Genomic DNA, 19685 nt, shown 5'->3' with positions numbered 1-19685 from the left:
GTCGCCAGGCAGTAGCTGCCCAATGCTGGCGTCTGCGTCGGCGGCGACTGCGCAGTCACTGTGCCTGTGGCAGAGGCAGCAACTGAGGCTGTCTTCATCGCGCTTCAATTCCCAAAACGATTTCCCAGCGATTTTAGTTTGGATTTGCGTACCACGCGATGATGACGACGGCTTTAATTGAAACGAAAATATAACGGGAACAAAGTCGTATTTAACACTTTTTTTGGAGGCGGTTTAAAACAAAAATATTAGTCTAAGCGCTATCTCGTCCTCCCCTATATCTCCCGGCACCATCGATTTCTTCTAGCGAACTAATCATTTCATTTTTGATATGATTAATTATTGTGTGATTGTTTTCAGTTGATTACATTAAGTCTACATATTGGTTGTATGAATTATGAGATTCATCAACGTAGCTAGGCACAACGACATTGATGTTTAACTATGTTTTAGTGAATATTTAGTGAGAAATTTGATCAATTAAAAAGCAAATTGTTCATCGCTATTTGTGGGTAAGCATCATTATAGCTTATGCTTCCGTTCGAAAAAAAAAACAAAAATATAAAATCGAGTTATAAGATTTATTTTGTTCAAAAATAATTATTTACATTCTAAGATACATTTTTGTTATGATCCAAATGAAAAATTATGTTAACAACTTAAAAACAAGTCAAGAATTATGCAAATACATTTGCGGGTAATTGTTAAATTATTTGAAATATGCTTTGTGAAATTGTAATAAAAAATTTATATTTTGAATTAATAGATTCTATAATTACTAAAATACTCTGCTTGTGTAGGTTATGTGAAATTAAAAAGTTATACCATTTAGAGTAGTGATGAACTGAATCACAAAACTTGGATATATTCAAAAGGTAAAAGCACCCAAATTAAGAAGCTTACAATCGGAATTACAACAATAAATCCATAATGAAAGTGAATTTAAAGTAAACCCCTTTTGCATACAATCGAAGTGTGCCTCTGCAACTTTTCGTGTTCGTATTTGTGGCAGGGGCAAGTATAATGAATTGAAAGTGCAACAGTGCTAAGCTGCATCATAAGAAATATGAGAAAAAAAAAAAAACAGAGAAAAAGATTGAAATATATTGAATTTGATAGCTGTAAGCATTTCATCGCAACGTCACAATTACAAAATGCACTTATGGCCCAATGACATTACTGCCTCTGCCTCTGCCTCGGCCTCCTGCCATAATTTTCAAGTGCATCAATCAATCTTACAAGTTTATTGTCTTCGCGAAGACAATGGCACCCAGATCATTGTGGATGGCTTCGAATGAAGACATTAAGTTTTGTAGGTAGCATTCGACCATACCCATTAATCTGACGTCGAGGGGCATGATGTCACAAAATGTTATTACTGGTATAGTTTATAGTAATGTGATTAAACTTAAAGATTAGAAATGGTTTAAGTTTGTGCTGTATTCTTGTAGAATATTTTCCTGTTAGATGATTTTCTCTAAGCGCTTTTACTGTTGGCGATTTTACATTCATATTTGACTTTCTCAAACTTGAATGAATTCACAATTAAAACGAAAATCGATTTCAATGCAGCGAATCTGGTTCATATGCTTCCGTTATTCGATTCATTACAGTATTTACAACAATAAATTATAATGTTTCGAAATGATATGCGGAATGTTGAGGAACGATAGCCGGCTGTTTTGCATTTTATTTGTTTGTTTATTGTTAATTTAAATGTTTGCCGGAGATCGATTAAAAAGCAATGTTTTATATTTGGGTCATTCACAAATTATTCGCAGAGTTGAGCGGGAACTCATACGAGCTGGGCGCACATGCTTAAAGAGATACAAATATAACCATAAATAATCGTAGGATACATATGTATGTATGCAACATATATGGAAGAGACTTAAGAACTTCAAATGCAGTACGAATGCGAGAATGCGGCATTTGTTCTTTTCATGCGAATTATATTCAAGTGTCTCGATTTCCGTATGGATTCACTTTAAGTATATCCGATCTATTCATTTGTCGCTTTCATTGAAGTATTTACAAATGTATGTTTACACATACACGCTTGCGTATACGTATGTGTCTAGTTAAGTTGGCACTTCTCACAGTATTTAAATTTGTAAGAGACTGTTCACAACTTCAAGTGCCACTGTACTCGTATGTTTGTAAACATTAAAATATGAATTTCAAATACATATGTGTGTATTTGTGCGTTTTTCTCTCTGTCTGTTCCTCCGTCAGTGTGTCCGTCGCGCATTGAGTCTATTGACAAATGAATGGAATTGAAATGGGAATGGGCCGATTGACACATATTTGAGAAGTGCGCGGGTTCATTAATGTTACTTAACGCTGATGCACTCTCTGCATCTCATTAAGCATCCGAGCAACATACGAGTAAACACACACACACACACCAGTAAACTAAGATGCATACACATTTGCGCATTCATACAGCTGTCAATGTTTTGAGTAACTTTCTTGGCAAATACAAATCAATTAATATGTATGCATGCATATCTATCAAATTAAGTTGCTCTTAACTGCGACTGAGTTTAAAAATGCGGATACTTTGATTATAAGCAACATTTCATAGAAGTTATTGGAGCTTTGTTGCAACTGATTGCATTACAAATGTCCACTTAACTCGTCATCCTAATCATTGTTTCTGTGCCAGGGTGTCAAAAAGGTGGCATCCAATATGACAAAGCCAAATTGGGTGATCTTCGACTAGTGTGCGAGACCACAAAGGTTATTTGTTCTGCTCTATATAGCAAAACACGCAAGATGGTTCTAGTTGATCGGTGGCTGTTCAATTTCCACGTTTCCAACCTTAACCCACCTAAAAAGATTCTCATGTAACAATACGAATATGCGAAGAATTCCTATTATGGACAAACTGGGGTATAAGTAGCAAATGCCAAATTTTGAAACATTCACTTTGGGAATTAGTCACCATGAAGGTCAATAGTACTATGACTATAGCATTTCAGACGAATCTATTTAGCCAGTATATGAGTATATCAGAACTGGGTGAAGTTCTCTGTGAACACACCCTTCTCATGTGAACTACACACCATACACATGCACACAAACACGATTACTCAAAAATGTCCAAATTATTTAACGATACCAACAAATGCTTGTGCTGTCGATTTCGCTATCGCGTTTGTTTCAATTTTTTGTAGCATGGTCACGGGCGATTTGCTGAAACTACAATATGTATTTTATATGTGCAGTATATGTACATTCATACATACATATGTACAACAACTGGTCATTTTCCATATTTACTTCGAATATCAATTCGAATTAACGAAAGGATGCATGATAATAAATTTCAGATAGAAGGATATATTGCGTTCTTTTTATTTTGAATCACAAAATAATAAACCTAATAAATATGTTGAGATTAATATACAGTGAAATCTCTTTAGGGCGGAAAAGTACGGTCTCACCGACAGGAGTGGCCTCCCCAATTGAGTTCAATATGCAATAATAAAAAAGTGAGTGTAACAGAATAAGAGTACACTTGACTGGGGTGTCCGCATAATAGAGGTGTTCGCTATGGGAAGTTTCACTGTATTCGGATATATAGAGGTATGTGTGTTGTTTGTGTTGAAACATAGGCCCCAGTCTATTCGTTCTAACGACTTCCGATGAGCATGCGATAATATTCTCTTTTCATCCCGAAAATTTCAGATGCTATCACAAAAAGTCAATCTACGCAGTTAATTCGGTCGCACCCGACTGTTCAAATCGTTGGCAGACCGTTGGGAACACAGCACATAGTAGACAATGTGCCAATGTAAATGTTTCGTAAAGTTTCGTATCGGTTCGTTCGTCTGAGCCGAACTGAAATTAACTGAACTGCGCTGAGTTGAGCTAAACTGAGTCGAGCTGAGCTCATTATAGATGAGGGATGGGCGTGTCAAACTCTGTCGCAGTCAACGCAAATTACGAGCAGATTAATGATCACATGTTTCAATGCGGTCTTTCTCATTATTATTTTGCTCTTTTCCATTTTTATTTTTTGCTAGGCTCAGCTATGCGTAAAAGCATCCGTAAAATAAACTATACACTCGAAATATGTCGTTAAAAAGAAGAATGCACATGTACGAATAATCTTTTAGAGATATCGCAGTTTAATTTAGAATTTTAGCGTCTACAAATGATTAATAATTTATTGCACTTTTCAAATAATACTAGGGTATAGTTTGTGAAGCTCTAAAAAGTCGATGATACTTGAATGCATTTTGATATATTATTTTAATTGCATTTTAACGGAAAATCCATCTACTGTGAATTACTAATTAATAGCCTAAATAATTCCCATAGCTACCGTTTAGATTACACACAAATTGCCAATCATTACAATATCGAACGAAGTGAAAGCTCTCAGTTATGAGGGGAGGAAACTCTTAATATTCATGCTTATCTTCATGATAGATTGGGTTAATAAACTCATAAAGCCCGGTCACTGCTTCTGCTGTATCTAAAGATTTAGGTGTGAAAACCAATTTCTATATTTTAGTGCTAATTGAGATGTTTTTGGTTTTTTATTTTTTCTTTCAGATTTCAAACAATTTACATATGTAGTTCACGCTCGATGAATGCAATACAATGGCAAATTTTGTTTATATATTTACGTAAGTTTCAGCTAAAAAAATTAAAAATGTGTAAAGAAAACTTCTTCCAATAATGGTTGTTAAAATTTCTCGAAGTATTCTATCCTAATTGCATATTTTCATATAAGCTATATAAAATTTATATTTCGCAGCACTTGCCTAATTGTTGCAGCCTTAGCCCAATTAATAGTAGCGGATTCATCAACTCTAGAACGCATAAAGGTATAAATACTTATTCTATATGAATATTTTGTGCTGAGGAATAAATTGGGCTCTTTATTTTGCACATTATAGAAACATCAAGAATGGCTAAACACACATAATAAACATAAGTCGGATCGGAAAAAATTCACAAAGTGGAAATCATCTATAGAGCCAGCAAATTTATGGCGCATAAATAAACAACCATTAGGAAAACAAAATTCCAGTATAAATGAGGTATATGTGGAGAACGAAACCACCTCGATGAAAGCCAACGATGGATTGGAGCCAACGGTACCATCGCATACGATTCTACTTCGTAACCTGAGCAATGCGCGTCAGGAACACGTCAGTAACACTATGTCATCTAATCCAACAGACATCTCGACAACGTCGGCAACCACAACTACAACGACAACGACTTCGACTTCGATACCAACATTAGCTACACCTCAGGCAACTGAGCCGATACCGACTCCATCTGGGAGTCCATCCATGACTAGCACTAGTGCAACAACAACAACATCCACAACCAAGAAGTCAAAGCCCAAGATGCGGCCTTATCCAAGATGGGCAAGTTGGAGTCCATGGAGCGAGTGTTCGCGGAGTTGTGGAGGCGGTGTGATGCACCAAATACGAAAATGTATTGACCGGTATGTACATTCATGAATATTCAATAAACATATTATATTTCTATTTAGGGTGGTAAAGTACACTGCTTTAATTTTTTGTGATTATCTTGAAAATCGAACAATTATCCAAAATGAGCCATGGTATCATTGTAGTCAAGAGCAATATATTTAAACTTTAGTTAAAACAAAAACTTATAAGAATGCTACAATCGAGTGTGCTCGACTGTGAGATTTCCGCTATCTTTTTTCAATAAAACCATTTTCCATATTTTTCAATATAACAATATTCATATTCTATATACCGACGACTATATTTGGTATATTGATATAGTACTACATTCAAAATATACCATAGAGCACTATACATACCATATTGTCAAGCAAAGCAGCTGAGACCCCATTAGTTGCAGTAAGCGTTTTCTATCATATAGAGTATTTCTCAAATTTAATCAGATCGCAACCAGGAATCATATTGTAGTTTTTATTATAAGTGCTATCGCGTTTCTATCTTCAAAATTACGCTTGCTATTTGATTTTTGTCGACATAAACTTGATCTGCGTAGACAAGTGCTGTCGAAAATTATAGGTCTATCTCCTATATCCCTTATAGAGATCCAGTGTTTCATAGGAACAGACAGATAGACATGTCTATATCGTTTCGTCTGTTGACGCTCATCAAGCTTTATGGGGTCAGAGATGACTTCTTCTGGCTGTTACATACATTCTATACTATATGTGTTTTTTTCACTTTAAATGTGTGCGAATGTCGTATTCGACGTCACAGAAATGCTCATTTCGTTTATGATATATGTATATGCATATGAACAGAAGCAGTACCAGGCTTGTGTAACCTTCGGATCGGTGATACCAACTCATTTGTTCTTTTTCACTATTCAATTAGCAATTCTAATTTAACGACGTCATTATTAATGCTTATAAGCAAACTGACCTCTACTAAGTATAACATCACATATAGTATTGTAAATCGACTACTCAAAAACAATTTAAGAGCCAGATCACGCTGACTACGACTGTGTTATCATGATCTGCGTGACATTGTGAACGTAAAATATCCATTAAATCCCCCACAACAATAATAAAATTGCCTCTTGTAAGGAAAATTTTCATATAAGAACATGTTTTGTAAACAAGTGATTTATTATTCTGTAAGTACTTTTATTGATAAACTTTTTTGTTAAGCTTACATTTAGTAGAGGGATTATATGATCTGAAACTCTATTGATGTTTTCATTCTTTTTGGGATACACTATAATCTTGTTGTATATGTATATGCATATAGATATATGTGTATATTGTATCATGGGTAGAGTCTGCAACTGTTGATTTTTAGTCATCACTGCAAACTGGTTTTTGCCTTGAGCTTGGGTTTTTCTTGTACACTTTGCAATAATTAGGGAATTCAAATGTTGTCACGAAGTTTTTATTTTTGTTCCCATTATATATGGCCATATATTCGTGATCTGTATTCTCTATGGGTTTCAAAAGCCTAGTTTTTTTTCTCAATATCCATAATCCATCCATATGTCTGGGAGTATTACACTTATAGAATCATAATTGATAATTGAACTGATATACTTATTTAAAAGCGTATTAAATAGTCGGTATTCTTCAACATAGTTGTTCGTTTTACGATCTCTTCGTTAAACGGCTAGTGTACTTTTTACCTGAAGAGTAAATCATGCTAATTATTTTGTCAACATTTCGAATATATTTACGACAGAGTCTTGAAAACTGCGACATACTCTCATAGTTGACATATTACTCAATTCTTTAAACAATATGTATGAAATTTCTCCAGACCCACATATTTTTAATCTGCCTGAAACTGTGTTGTCTGTGATTATTTAAAATACAAATATTCTAATCACAGGCACTTTTTCTCGAGTTGTTGTCTTCTACAGGGTATTTGATTATCTTGCTGACTGATCATCTGCATGTAGATTGTTTGTATTTTTCCGTCAAATGTACATAAAAAATCAATTTGGCGTTTTTTTTTATCATAGTCTGAAATAGATAATTATTGATTTAACTAATCTACTATGTTTGCGAACGTTAGTTCGTCTGTATTGGCTTATAAAATAGATAGAAATATCATGGCACAGAAACCAGTATCATATGTAGTAAAAGAAATTGTATATTTTTGCCGTTAGAAGAAATTAAGTCCCAGACGGACGGTTCTCGTTTCGCAACATCACCCTTAATGAAGGAATAACTGAATAATTCAACAAAACCCAAATACATATTGTTGATTATGATTTTTCATATTGAACACCGGGTATTCTGCACAGGTAAACAATCTATTTTTATATATGAATGCAAAGAGTCTTCCATAACGCCTTCTATTTCATTTAGATTTATAATTAATGTATATCTTTTTAATACTGTATTAAATCCGATACTGCATCCGAATAGTTGAATCGATTATTATTATTGAATTCAATATCTCTGCGAAGGGAGAATAGGGTATTTCATAGTCAAGCTATATCGATTTTATGAGTCTTACTTGTCATACTTGTCTCACACTACTTTTTGGACTTGTTTTGAGTTAAAGAGAAATCTCAACAAGGCGAATCTGAACAATGCCAGACTTTGTACGCTTGTGTTGATGATCGACCACAACAACCAAAAACCCCCAACGCTGAGAACAGATTTTGCTATAAATACGAGACCTGAGTTTTAAAATACTGTGAGTTTCCGGCGATCAACGCGTTCGGGTTGTTGTGCATTCAAGTTTTATTCCACAATGTCAAAATTGTTTCAAATTTGCCTTCTATCGCTGGCACTTGTTGTGCAGGTAGGTCGACTACTAGATGACCATTAATTCTACGAACAGAATCTCAATTTAGGATTACTTCTTTTAAAGTGTGTACTTTCCGAGGAACCAGTGGAAGGACTAAATAACCATATTCGCGACCAGCTACAAAAGTATGAGAAATTCGTTGCCGCTGACGATGGTTCCCATAAGGAAGATCTTCAGAAACTGATCGGAATCTATGAATCTGCCTTGAAGACCGAGAACTTCGATGAAAAACAAAAGCTGATTCAGGAAGTTCCCCAGCAATTCTCTCCTGAGTTTGGCACCTTTGTTCAATCCAAATTGCAGAATGCTCAACTCACTGATGATATTAACGCTGCCATTAGCTTTTACAAGAACCTGAAGGGCGATGAGCACAAGGCTGATGCTGACAAGGCCGTTGCTGAACTGGAGGGTTTCCTTCAACTGACCGATTTCGAGGCTAAGAAAAATGGTTTCCTGAACATCGAAAAGACTTTCAGTCCCGAATTTGTCAGCTTCCTGAAAAAGGACTCTCTACCAAAGATTAACCACGATCTGAAGAGTGCTGTTGAGTTCTTCACCAAGGTCCTTGCCGATCCTGAGGCTCAGTTCGGTAGCGAAATCAAGGCTCTGAAGGCCCAAGCCGAAGCCGCCATTCCCGATGAAGTGTCCATTGAAGATAAGCAGAAGGCTCTCTATGAGATCACAAATCCCGGAAATCCTCCATTGACTGAATTCTTGCAAAAGAAATTTACTGAAACTAATTAAATCTCTCTTTTTTCGTATCATAATCAACATCAACGATTATTCGCTTCAATAATTGTAATAAACAAAAACATTTTAAACACAAAAAGAACTGAAGTTTATGAGAAACTGATTTATTTCGGGGGGTTTTTCATTATTAGTTAGCAGAGATTCGCAAACAAGATCAGAGATACGAAACTTGTTTATTTAGAATTTGTGTTAAATTTGTCGAACAAATCGAGCCAGACAAGATGTTGGTCTATTAAAAATGTAAATTATCAATAATGATTTAATATGTTTTTAATTATTGCAAAGTGGAAAATTTATTATTCCATATTATTATATTCTTTAAAACAGTTTTGTATTCAATGCTTTGTGATTATTTTTTTTACAGAAACTCTGCAACTAGCAAAACATATCCGAGTGACAGCTGTGTTGGACTATCGAAGCGCTATCAGTTGTGCAATGATGTGCCATGCCCACTCGAATCGGATGATATACGTGCATATCAGTGTGCTGCTTACGATAAAGTTGATTTCCAGGGTCAACAATACAGCTGGGAGCCGTATATAAAAGGTAGAATATGTTCTCTTAATACAAGACTTACTATTTATGTTTTGATATTGTAATCGTATACGATATAAGATTTAACGATATTATTTGTGATTTGTTTCCATAATTTCTCTTGATCAGATGATGCCGAGTGTGAACTGAACTGCAAGCCGTTAGGCATGAAATACTTTGCCACTCTCAACGATACCGTTATTGATGGAACACCTTGTCAACGTCCGGCGGAGTATTATCGATCCAAGTCCACTTACGCGAGCCGTGCTATGTGTGTCGACGGCATTTGCAAGGTGAATGTTAATAAAATAAAACGAACAATTACGAGAACCCCTGCTACTTCTATTATCTGAAGATATATAGTAGTAACTAACTGGCAGTCAATGTGAACCGCACAAGTATTGTGCTACGAATAGGTCCATTAATTAACAAGTAGACCCAATTGTATACTCGTTCCATTAGTATTCAGCATTTTTATTATTTTTCGCATAGCATGTAAATGCAAATGAATACAAGATAGTCATTAGTTATTCGTAGTGTCTCAGTCGCAGAAATCAAAAAGCAATCTCAATTACAGAATATATCTATGTGTCTTCAATAGTGCTGTTCTTCATTAAGCCTTTTACACCCTGTACCGTGAGTGCAAATGGGTATATCTGATTGATTACTGAATAACTAATACATACAGTAGTATGCAGATGAGAAATGTCTCAGGGTATTTCCGAGTCAATCACATTGTGTGCATCGACCTTTTTGGCTAGTCAACGCCATTTTCAGTGCAAAGACAAAAACAAAATTGAAGAGCTGCGGTGTAGGTATGTACATATGTGTGCAGAAGTGTGATTGTATGTGTGTCACCTAATACACACTGACTGAGTCGAATACTCGATACTAAACTGTCCATACTCTTCTAGGCATCGGGCACAACAAGAGTGCCGATTGTGTACGCACACACACTCGCACAGTCAAACACCCGCACACACGCACTCTGAGTTATGAAAACTCTTTAGAAATAAATGGATCGCTTTGCCGAATATTTAGTAAGCAACGCGAATCGAAGCACGCAACACACGCCTATCTCTATCACTTGATAGAATCGCATACGTCGTCGCACACCAATCGAAGATCAAACTAGTTCAAATATTTTGAATGGATCGAGATGGGTTTGGAATAAATTGTGTTCGATCGCTACATGCTACATGAGTAGTAGCTCTTTTCAACTGTTATTGTTCTTCTAAATGGTGTAATCGTGTTTGTTTAATTGTTGATTTGATAAATATAATATAGTATTGCAAAGTGTGTGAACGTGAATGGCGGTCTAATATTCCAAAAACGACATAAATCAAGTTCTAAGGGATAACTAATGTGAAAACTATACTTATAAATGTCAAAGACTGTTCTAATTTCAAATATTCATTCGAGATTTTCTTCATTTTTTTTTGCCTTTGAATTTGCAACTTTGTAGGCATTGTGAAACACTTGAGAATTTCACTTGAGCCTACAAAATCATAATACATTAGGCCTAATTTTAATTATTATATATGTATGTATACAAAGATCTTGGAATGTCTTTAATTAAATCCATTTGCGACATTCAGAGCGTAATGTAGGAATTTTTTTTATTTTTTTTTTTTTTTTACTTATTGGTATGAAGAGCTACGTCATTCTCTGAATCTGTATTCTATTATTCTCTGCATAAGAAAGCTGCATCATGTCGCAATACCAAATATAAAATATTATATGTAAACAGATGGACTCGTATAGTTAGTCATTGTAATGCCATGTTCTTAATCTCCCGATTATTTTTATAATATAAGCTTTTAGTTTTATGGCTATTTTAATGAAACTGCTCCACTTGTGTGTCAATGTCTTTAGCCCCAGTTTATGCCATCTAACACTGCGAATATTTTTAAGTAGTCCAAACATAAATTTTTTTCAATATCTATAGTGCTGATAAAAGAAATAGGTTTGGGTTTATAATCTTAAATGTATAAGAAGCTTATCAGCATTTAATTTATGACTCAATTTCTGCCAGTGTTAAATAGCCTATTAACACATTAATCTGTCACTTAAATAAACTCGAATTTATGAGAGGTTTTGTAATGTGTTTGCCACATAATTAAGTGATTCACTCGTAATCGGAAAATCTCTTCCTCGTCAAAAGCTAGTTAGGATCAGATTACTACTTCAACGTTTTGCTGCTCGTTCTAAAGACAATCAAAACTAATTTTGCGAGCATACTTTATGCTAATCTTAATAGAATATTTCATCATGGTCCCTTATAAATGTGCATTCAAGGTGGATCACCTTGATCACTGACAGGACTATCTAGGCCAATACAAATATAATTTCAAGTTCGTTAAAAGGAATACAATATGTACGTTGACTAAAATCTTACGAGTATGTGTGCGACTTTTGGATGCTCTTTCGAAATTTTATTCAGCTAGCTGTAAAGTATGCAACGAAAAAAACAATTTTAAATGGTTCTAAAGTGTATTGATCATAAAATTTCAATAGTAGAAAATAAATATACCCCTTGTGTTTACCATAGAGGGTATGGTAAAGCACTTTAATCTTGCGCTGGTCACGTCGTAAACAACCAACAACGAAAGAGCAACAACCAAGTGAAATGTAGCCATCGTAAATATGCAAAAGTGCGTCAAATGCTGCCGTTGCCTCAATGCCATTAAATGAGAATTATCTCTCCATTCGTAATGGTGTTGTATAGACCGATGATAGTCGCGCAGCACTCAGCGATCGGCTATTTATGAGTTTAACGTTTCACTATAAGACTTCGCTGGCATATTGGCAATTTGCACTTATCCCGGAAGCATCTGACACTTAGAGTCGAGTATAATTCAAGTTCAAATGGAACATTATCAAAGCTTGTTTCTCGTACTTAATATTTAGAAATTTACTCGGGTGTGATTTAGAGTTTAATTTTTGGATTGCGATAGCATCTGCTCTTTGTTTACATATACATATGTGTATATTTTCAGTACGATAATATCTTAATAAAACATTAAGGTAGAGCAAGCAATAAACAAAAAAGATTTGTTAGATCAAACGGTTTAAGTATTACAAATCATCCCGAATACGTCTGAAGAATCTATTCGATATGCCTTGCTCTTGGTTCTGGCACCTGGCGTTGACGTGTGTGGTGAGTTTATGTTGTTATTATCGTTGGAGATGGTTGCGATTTACAATCATATCGTATAAGAATTCTTTGCAATTTGTCATCACTTATGCATAATAGTACAATTACCAAAGGTTTATCAACTTGCATGCAATAAAATTGTGTACCACCTGAAATAAATTATGTACCAGCCAATTAAAATGTTCCATTTTTGGTTGAAATGTACCGAATATGGCAACCGTGCACGCTGAGAGCCCATTATCTAAATCATAGAGTGTAGTTTTTTAATACCCGCTACCCATAGCATAGAAGGGTATTATAACTTTTCCTACCGGCAATGGATGTAACACGCACAAGGAGGCATCGCCGACCCTACAAAGTATATATATTCTTGATCAGGGTCAACAGCCAAAACGATATAGTCATGACCGTTTGTCCGTCTGAACACCTAGATCTCAGAGACTATAAGAGATAGAGATATAATTTGTTCTATCTATAGTCTTTACTATTCCTGTAGGCTGCGATTAGAAAAAAATGTCGAAGATATTAAAAAACAACTTTTGAATGGAGAAAACGCCTACAATGGGTTCTTAGATTCTTTGACTGACAATTTGGTATATTTTGCACTCTATGGTATATTTTGAATGTAGCACTGTATCAATATACCTAAAATAAACTTTGACATATTTTTAGCATTTTTGTGGTATATTAATTCGGTATATTTTAAAATTAATACAGCAATATATTTATTTTATTAAAAAAGGGTAGCGGGTATCTTACAGTTGAGCACACTCGTCATTGCTATAATGACGGATCTGGAATGTGCGTCAGTCCGACTTTTAAATTTATTGTTGATTTTAGAGTCGTTATGACCTAGTTACACGACACAATGACAGTTTTATGAAAACCACCTAGTGCAACAAATATTTAAATATTACTATTAAAATTAAATTGGCTCAATATAATAGATTGTCAGCCAAAGTAACTAAGACCCTTATAAGTAGGCGTTTTTGCCCATACAAAAGTATTTCTTTTATAACTTCGACAATTTTTATCTGATCGCAACCAAATTTTCAGGAATCATAACTACTATAGTTATTATTATATATACCAAAATTTGCAACTCTAGCTTTAAAATTACGCTTGTTATTCGATTTTTTTGATTTGCGGGGGCGGAAGTGGGCGTGGCAAAAATTTGAAACAAACTTGATCTGCGTGCAAACATAACAAATGCTGTCGAAAAAAAATTATAGCTCTATCTCTCGTAGTCTCTGAGATCTAGGTGTTCATACGGACAGACGGACGGACACACAGACACACAGACACACAGACGGACAGACGGACATGGCTAGATCGTCTCGGCTGTTGACGCTGATCATGAATATATATACTTTATAGGGTCGGAGATGCCTCCTTTTACCTGTTACATACATTTCCTGTCGGCACAAAGTTATAATACCCTTCTACCCTATGGGTAGCGGGTATAAAAACTTATAATTCCATTGTGTTGAGATTTTCAAGAAACACTCACGTAAAAAAATGAAATATTTTGGTTCGGTTAATTCGTCACTTTATTCGGATTTTATAAAACGATTCCTTTTTTGAATTACTTATTCGTTTAACTTTGATCGCAACCAAATATGTAGAATATATATAAACTATAGAATTTATTGCTTGTACCAAAATCGATTCACTAATTTTAAAGTTTTGCTTGCTATCGGTTTTATTTATTTTCTTGGGGGAAGATGGGAGTGAAACAAGTAAGAAAGCTACAGTCGAGTGTACCCGCTACCTATTTTAAATAAAAGTAATATATTTTGCGGTATTATTCTCAAAATATACCGAATATACGACAAAAATACTAAAAATATACCAAATGGTATATGTGGTATATCGGTGTAGTACCGCATTCAAAATATACCTTAGACGGCACAATATACCAGATTGTCAGCCAAAGCAACTAAGACCCCTAGTAAGTAGGCGTTTTTGTCCATACAAAAGTATTTCTTTAATAACTTCGACAATATTTATCTGATCGCAACCAAATTCTCTGGGTATAAAAACATGAAAAATAGGATGAAAATATTATAAAAGAATAGAAAAAGGTTGTTGCCTGCAGAATCCTTTTTGGATTTCAAAATACGATCTACCGAAAATGCGTCCATTTTTATACCCGCTACCCATAGGGTAGAAGGGTATTATAACTTTGTGCCGACAGGAAATGTATGTAACAGGTAGAAGGAGGCATCTCCGACTCTATAAGGTATATATATTCTTGATCAGCGTCAACAGCCGAGACGATCTAGCCATGTCCGTCTGTCCGTCTGTGTGTCTGTCCGTCTGTCCGTATGAACACCTAGATCTCAGAGACTATAAGAGATAGAGCTATAATTTTTTTTCGACAGCAGTTGTTATGTTTGCACGCAGATCAAGTTTGTTTCAAATTTTTGCCAATAAAAAATGTAATTTTAAAGCTAGAGTTGCTAATTTGGTATATACAATAATAACTATAGTAGTTATGACTGCTGTAAATTTGGCTGCGATCAGATAAAAATTGTGGAAGTTATTAAAGTTAGTTGCTTTGGCTGACAATCTGGTATATTGTGCCGTCTATGGTATATTTTCAATGCTGGACTATATCGATATACCAAATATATAACTTGGTATATTTTTTTAATATTTTTGTAGTATTTTTGGTATATTATGAGAATAATACTGCAAAATATATTGCTTTTATTCAAAATAGGTAGCGGGTATCTCACAGTCGATCACACTCGACTGTAGCTTTCTTACTTGTTTTAATGCGGGATAATTGTCCGGAAATCTGAAATACATCCAAACATTTTTTGTAGTTCAAAACTAAAATTTATATCAAGTAACATATTTACCTCTGCTTTAATTTATTGATCAATTTAGTCACAAAATCTGTACAGGTTCGGCGAATTATTACCTCTGTTGCATCATCAATTTTCCCTTTTTAATTTCACAAATTGGATTCAAATATCCCAAATACAAATCTCTTTTTATATGTTATTCAAATTGGTTATGCTTATATCGCTAGACTCATTAATTAACAGACTGAACTTTTCGTTGCCCAGGTCAAGACGCAGATCTTCATTAAAGTGCACAGACACTACATTTTTAATAAGGTTAGTGCACTTGGTTCTGTGCAATTTAACCTTCTTGGGGTCAAAATGTGTTTTTACCAATTCTCTTAGGTGGCCAACCGGCTCAATAGCACAATGCTGGGCTATAAACATATCATAGCTATTGCAGCTTCTTGGCCAGCAATCCCGAAACTTTAGCTTATACTTTTCTTTTGGCATTTTTAATTTAATATTTAAAATTTTGATAAAATTAAATTGGAGCGCGAAAGCAACTATTTTAGAAAAAAAAAGAATTTATATTAGATTTAAAAAAGGACAGATTTCCGGATGGAAAATCAAGGATGATTTTCAATTTTTTCCGGATGAAGCGTTAAAAACAGGATAGATCTGTCCGGTAAAAGGACAAATTGGTATCACTGTTGTCGATATCGACGCAGGCGTTGACGCCGATCAACAATAAATATATGTATGTATATACTTCATGGGGTCGGACATGCTTCCTTTTGTCTGTTATAAACGTTTCCTCTTGGCACAAAGTTTTAATATTCTTCTACTTACATATATACACATTTCATTTACTTAATTGCGAATTGGCTTTTTGCAAACATTCGGTTCTCCTTGCGCCATAGCTGTTTATCTCAACGAATTGACTAATCTAAACGATGTTCTTTTCAGGCCGTACTGGCAAATGGCTCCATAAAAGGCTTGTATGCGAATAGTGGTTCAGTTAGCTGCGGTGGCTTGCTTTGCCGACCCGTAACTGGGATATTTACACGTGATCCACTGCCGGAGGACGCCTATGTGCATGTGTCCACAATTCCTGCTGGAGCCTCAAATATTTCGATTACTGAACTTAAAAATAGTGCAAATTTACTTGGTAAGTCTTGGGGCTTAACATATCTGGAAACTAATCTTGATCTTACAATATTTCTATAGTCTTGCGCACAAGCGAACAGAAGAGCATATTCAATGGAGAGAATGAAGTATCTGAGAGCGGCTCCTATGAGGCTGTTGGCGCTACATTCGACTATCACCGTATCGATGGCGTTCAAAATGGAGAGGGTGTAACAGAATGGATCACTTGCACGGGACCTATCAAAGACGCTATAGAACTTTTGGTAAGAAACTCATTTTTATTTTTCAGTATATAGTCGTATATGTTATATTGAAACTGGAGAACAAACTCTTCTAGTATGTAAATAAAAAACAATTTCAATTCACTTACATTTGCCAATGTTCTACACAGGTATATAGTAATTTAATGAATCCGGGCATTAAGTATGAGTACTTGCTCCCAATTGTATCAGACTCTGAGGAGAACGAAATGTCACTGGAAAGCAGCGATGGCTTCTTGAAATCAGGTGGTGGAAATGAGGACGGCAGCTCGTCAAGTAGCCAACGACGCAAGCGAAAATTCAACTGGAAAGTGGTTGGCTTTAGTTCATGCACGAAATCCTGTGGCGGCGGTACCCAAACCCCAATTGTGCGTTGTGTCCGCGAGAATCCTGTGCGTTATTGGTCGCAGCGTCGTTGCAGCCACTCAGAAAAACCTGTCCTCAATGAGAATCTGCTGCACTGCAACACTCAGCCATGTCCCGCCTATTGGCGTATGGATGACTGGGGCGAGTGCCGTTGCCAGCACGGCGAGGCAGTGCGCCGTCGTGATTTGAATTGTGTTCAAGAGCTGGCATCTGGCATCGTGATTCATGTGGACAAAGCAGCTTGCATGGAGGAACAGCCGCCCAGTGAGAAGCAGTGCGAGTGCCCTAAAGGTCGACGTCGCAATTCCGGTCGATATCGCATGCATTCTCATTCCGATTCCATAAATGGTACACATGTCGCTCGAAGCAGGACTCAAAAGAAATTGGGTGATGCAGTTTGGTTAATGTCCGAGTGGAATCAGTATTGTTCTACTTCGTGTGGACCTGGTATACAGTATCGCACCATTTTCTGTGACCGACCCAAAACTAAGGCCGAGCGTTGCGATCCCCGAGACATACCGGAGAATAGGCGACCCTGTACTCAAACTGCATGTGATGTAGGAGACTGGTTCATGGGCCCGTGGTCACCATGTAGCGGAGATTGCTTCAACCTAACCCGTAGTCGGCCGGTGCTTTGTATTAAGAATCAACTTATCACCGATGATGAGGAATGTAAGGCAGATTTAAAGCCCCAAGTAATGGAGAAGTGCTCACATGACGAAGTTGCCTATTGTGCGCCTCGTTGGCATTATTCGGAGTGGTCAGAGGTAAGTCATACTGTAAGTTCATTGAACTATTGGAATTCATTGTGAAATTATTTATGTTTCGTAGTGCACCAGATCCTGTGACGGAGGCACTCAACGGCGAAGTGTCAAGTGTCTTGAGTACGACGAGAAGCTGAATGCTCTGCGAGAATCTACTAAGTGCAGATATGCGCTAAGGGAACACATCTATCGTAATTGTAATACGCAGAAGTGCGAAGGTAATAAATAAAACATTTGTTTTTACACTCAAATATATTTAAGTAAACAAAACCTTGATTTAATAAACTGATAGGAGTCAGGAGTTTTCCCAATGCTGACTTGCAACAGTTGATTAAAAGTTGCCGTTTAATGCATCATTTTCGTTGTAATTGAACTACGAACATATTCATTTGCAAAAACAATAGTTTGCAAAAAGTTTCAATATACTTATAACTTTGAAAATACCTATATTTTTTTAAGTGTTCATTCTTAAGTTCGCCTATTAATAAGAGCAACTATTTAAAACAAGAATTCGATAAAAAAATTATTATTTAAAGTGCATTAGTGCATTATTTATCTGCATACAACTTCATCTAATTATGACATTTTTTTCGCAGATCTAACTAACGAACTAATCCAAAACGATGAAGCCACGGAATGCTCGGATCATTTTCCTAACTGTAAATGGGCTGTACAGGCGAAGTTATGCAGCTATGATTATTATCGCGAGAATTGCTGTATTTCCTGCACAAAACTCCATTAAATCGTATTCGATTATAGAGCTCTGTTTAACAAAGTGTAGCTTTATTTCACGCACACAAAAATGAAACGAAAGTGATCTTGAAGCAAAATCTTACATTTATCCCTAAAGGTTCATAACTACTCGTAAATACATTCATATGTATATCCATATATTAAGTATCAATTTTTACCTAGCTGCAAATTCTCAGTGTGGATTCCAATTTAACATACGAACGCATTTACATATTAATTATATTATTTAAGTACGGTAAAACATACGTAAAACAAGAAAACTTAATATAAAAAATAAAAACAAATGTACTAAAAATATCTCACATATGATAAATGTTGAACCTGATGTTGTTTGAAGTGCCACAATTAAAGATATACAATTTTCGCATAACTTTATAATAAATATTTAACTACTGACTTATTTTTAAAATAGAATGACGAGTATGGGATTTAAGTTAAGTCTCTATTTCAGATACTTTCATGTCAAGGTATTGCAGTAACTTTAAATAAATAAAATACATATTCCCATCAAATGGTTCATTGAGGTAAAAAAGTATAAAGATTTTGGTTGACTATTCAACTGACTGAATATGCAACATTTGTGCAACTACAATCCTAAGAGTAAGCGGTGCACCATATGGTTTAATAAAGTTTGCACACAATGTAGGGAACAGTTTCCAAAAAGTAGCATTAAACAGCACTCAAAAAAAGCACTCAGATCTTGGGGAGAGAAGCTTATCACACCGGAAGAATGCTACGCATCTATTAAAGGTTTTGAATCGGAGGCGGTCAATAATTTCGTTCATGATGATATCTGGTGGAAACTTCCGATGGTTTTACTGATTTGTGGTTGCATTCTTGTAATATTGATGACATTTTGTTTCCTTTGTCAACGGTGTGTAGAGAAA

General features: G+C 35.5%; 2 protein-coding genes across 3 annotated transcripts; both read left to right on the top strand.

Annotated features, from left to right (window-relative positions):
* Positions 1 to 307: 307 nt before the first annotated feature.
* LOC127565158 (thrombospondin type-1 domain-containing protein 4) lies at positions 308 to 19179 on the top strand. 2 transcript variants are annotated; one of them, XM_052002446.1, is made up of 11 exons: positions 308 to 512; positions 4567 to 4640; positions 4772 to 4841; positions 4914 to 5473; positions 9388 to 9569; positions 9687 to 9850; positions 16476 to 16677; positions 16737 to 16918; positions 17047 to 18048; positions 18113 to 18263; positions 18642 to 19179. In XM_052002446.1, the coding sequence occupies exons 2-11, from the start codon at positions 4615 to 4617 to the stop codon at positions 18785 to 18787; spliced, it is 2685 nt and encodes an 894-aa protein (XP_051858406.1). In that variant the 5' UTR covers positions 308 to 512; positions 4567 to 4614; the 3' UTR covers positions 18788 to 19179. The 2 variants fall into 2 exon arrangements, with proteins under 2 accessions (XP_051858406.1, XP_051858407.1); XM_052002447.1 differs by lacking the exons at positions 308 to 512; positions 4567 to 4640; positions 4772 to 4841; ... (1 more) ...; positions 9388 to 9569; positions 9687 to 9850 and adding an exon at positions 12546 to 12717.
* On the top strand, positions 8150 to 9129 carry LOC127565159 (uncharacterized). Its single transcript, XM_052002448.1, has 2 exons — positions 8150 to 8267; positions 8337 to 9129. Exons 1-2 carry the CDS (start codon positions 8217 to 8219, stop codon positions 9015 to 9017), a joined length of 732 nt encoding a protein of 243 aa, XP_051858408.1. The 5' UTR covers positions 8150 to 8216; the 3' UTR covers positions 9018 to 9129.
* Positions 19180 to 19685: the final 506 nt, after the last annotated feature.

The sequence above is a fragment of the Drosophila albomicans genome, chromosome 2L, assembly GCF_009650485.2.
Source record: "Drosophila albomicans strain 15112-1751.03 chromosome 2L, ASM965048v2, whole genome shotgun sequence".
Classification (NCBI taxonomy): domain Eukaryota; kingdom Metazoa; phylum Arthropoda; class Insecta; order Diptera; family Drosophilidae; genus Drosophila; species Drosophila albomicans.
Note: the sequence above shows the minus strand (reverse complement) of the source record. Positions and strands in the feature narration are given on the sequence as shown.

Excerpts from the sequence above, each read along its gene's own strand:
- LOC127565158 (XM_052002446.1), top strand. The coding sequence starts at position 4,615 with ATGGCAAATTTTGTTTATATATTTAC. Across the intron at positions 4,842-4,913 it reads CAACTCTAGAACGCATAAAG|AAACATCAAGAATGGCTAAA; the intron begins GTATAAATACTT and ends TGCACATTATAG. Across the intron at positions 5,474-9,387 it reads ATACGAAAATGTATTGACCG|AAACTCTGCAACTAGCAAAA; the intron begins GTATGTACATTC and ends TTTTTTTTACAG.
- LOC127565159 (XM_052002448.1), top strand. The coding sequence starts at position 8,217 with ATGTCAAAATTGTTTCAAATTTGCCTTCTATCGCTGGCACTTGTTGTG. Across the intron at positions 8,268-8,336 it reads CGCTGGCACTTGTTGTGCAG|TGTGTACTTTCCGAGGAACC; the intron begins GTAGGTCGACTA and ends CTTCTTTTAAAG.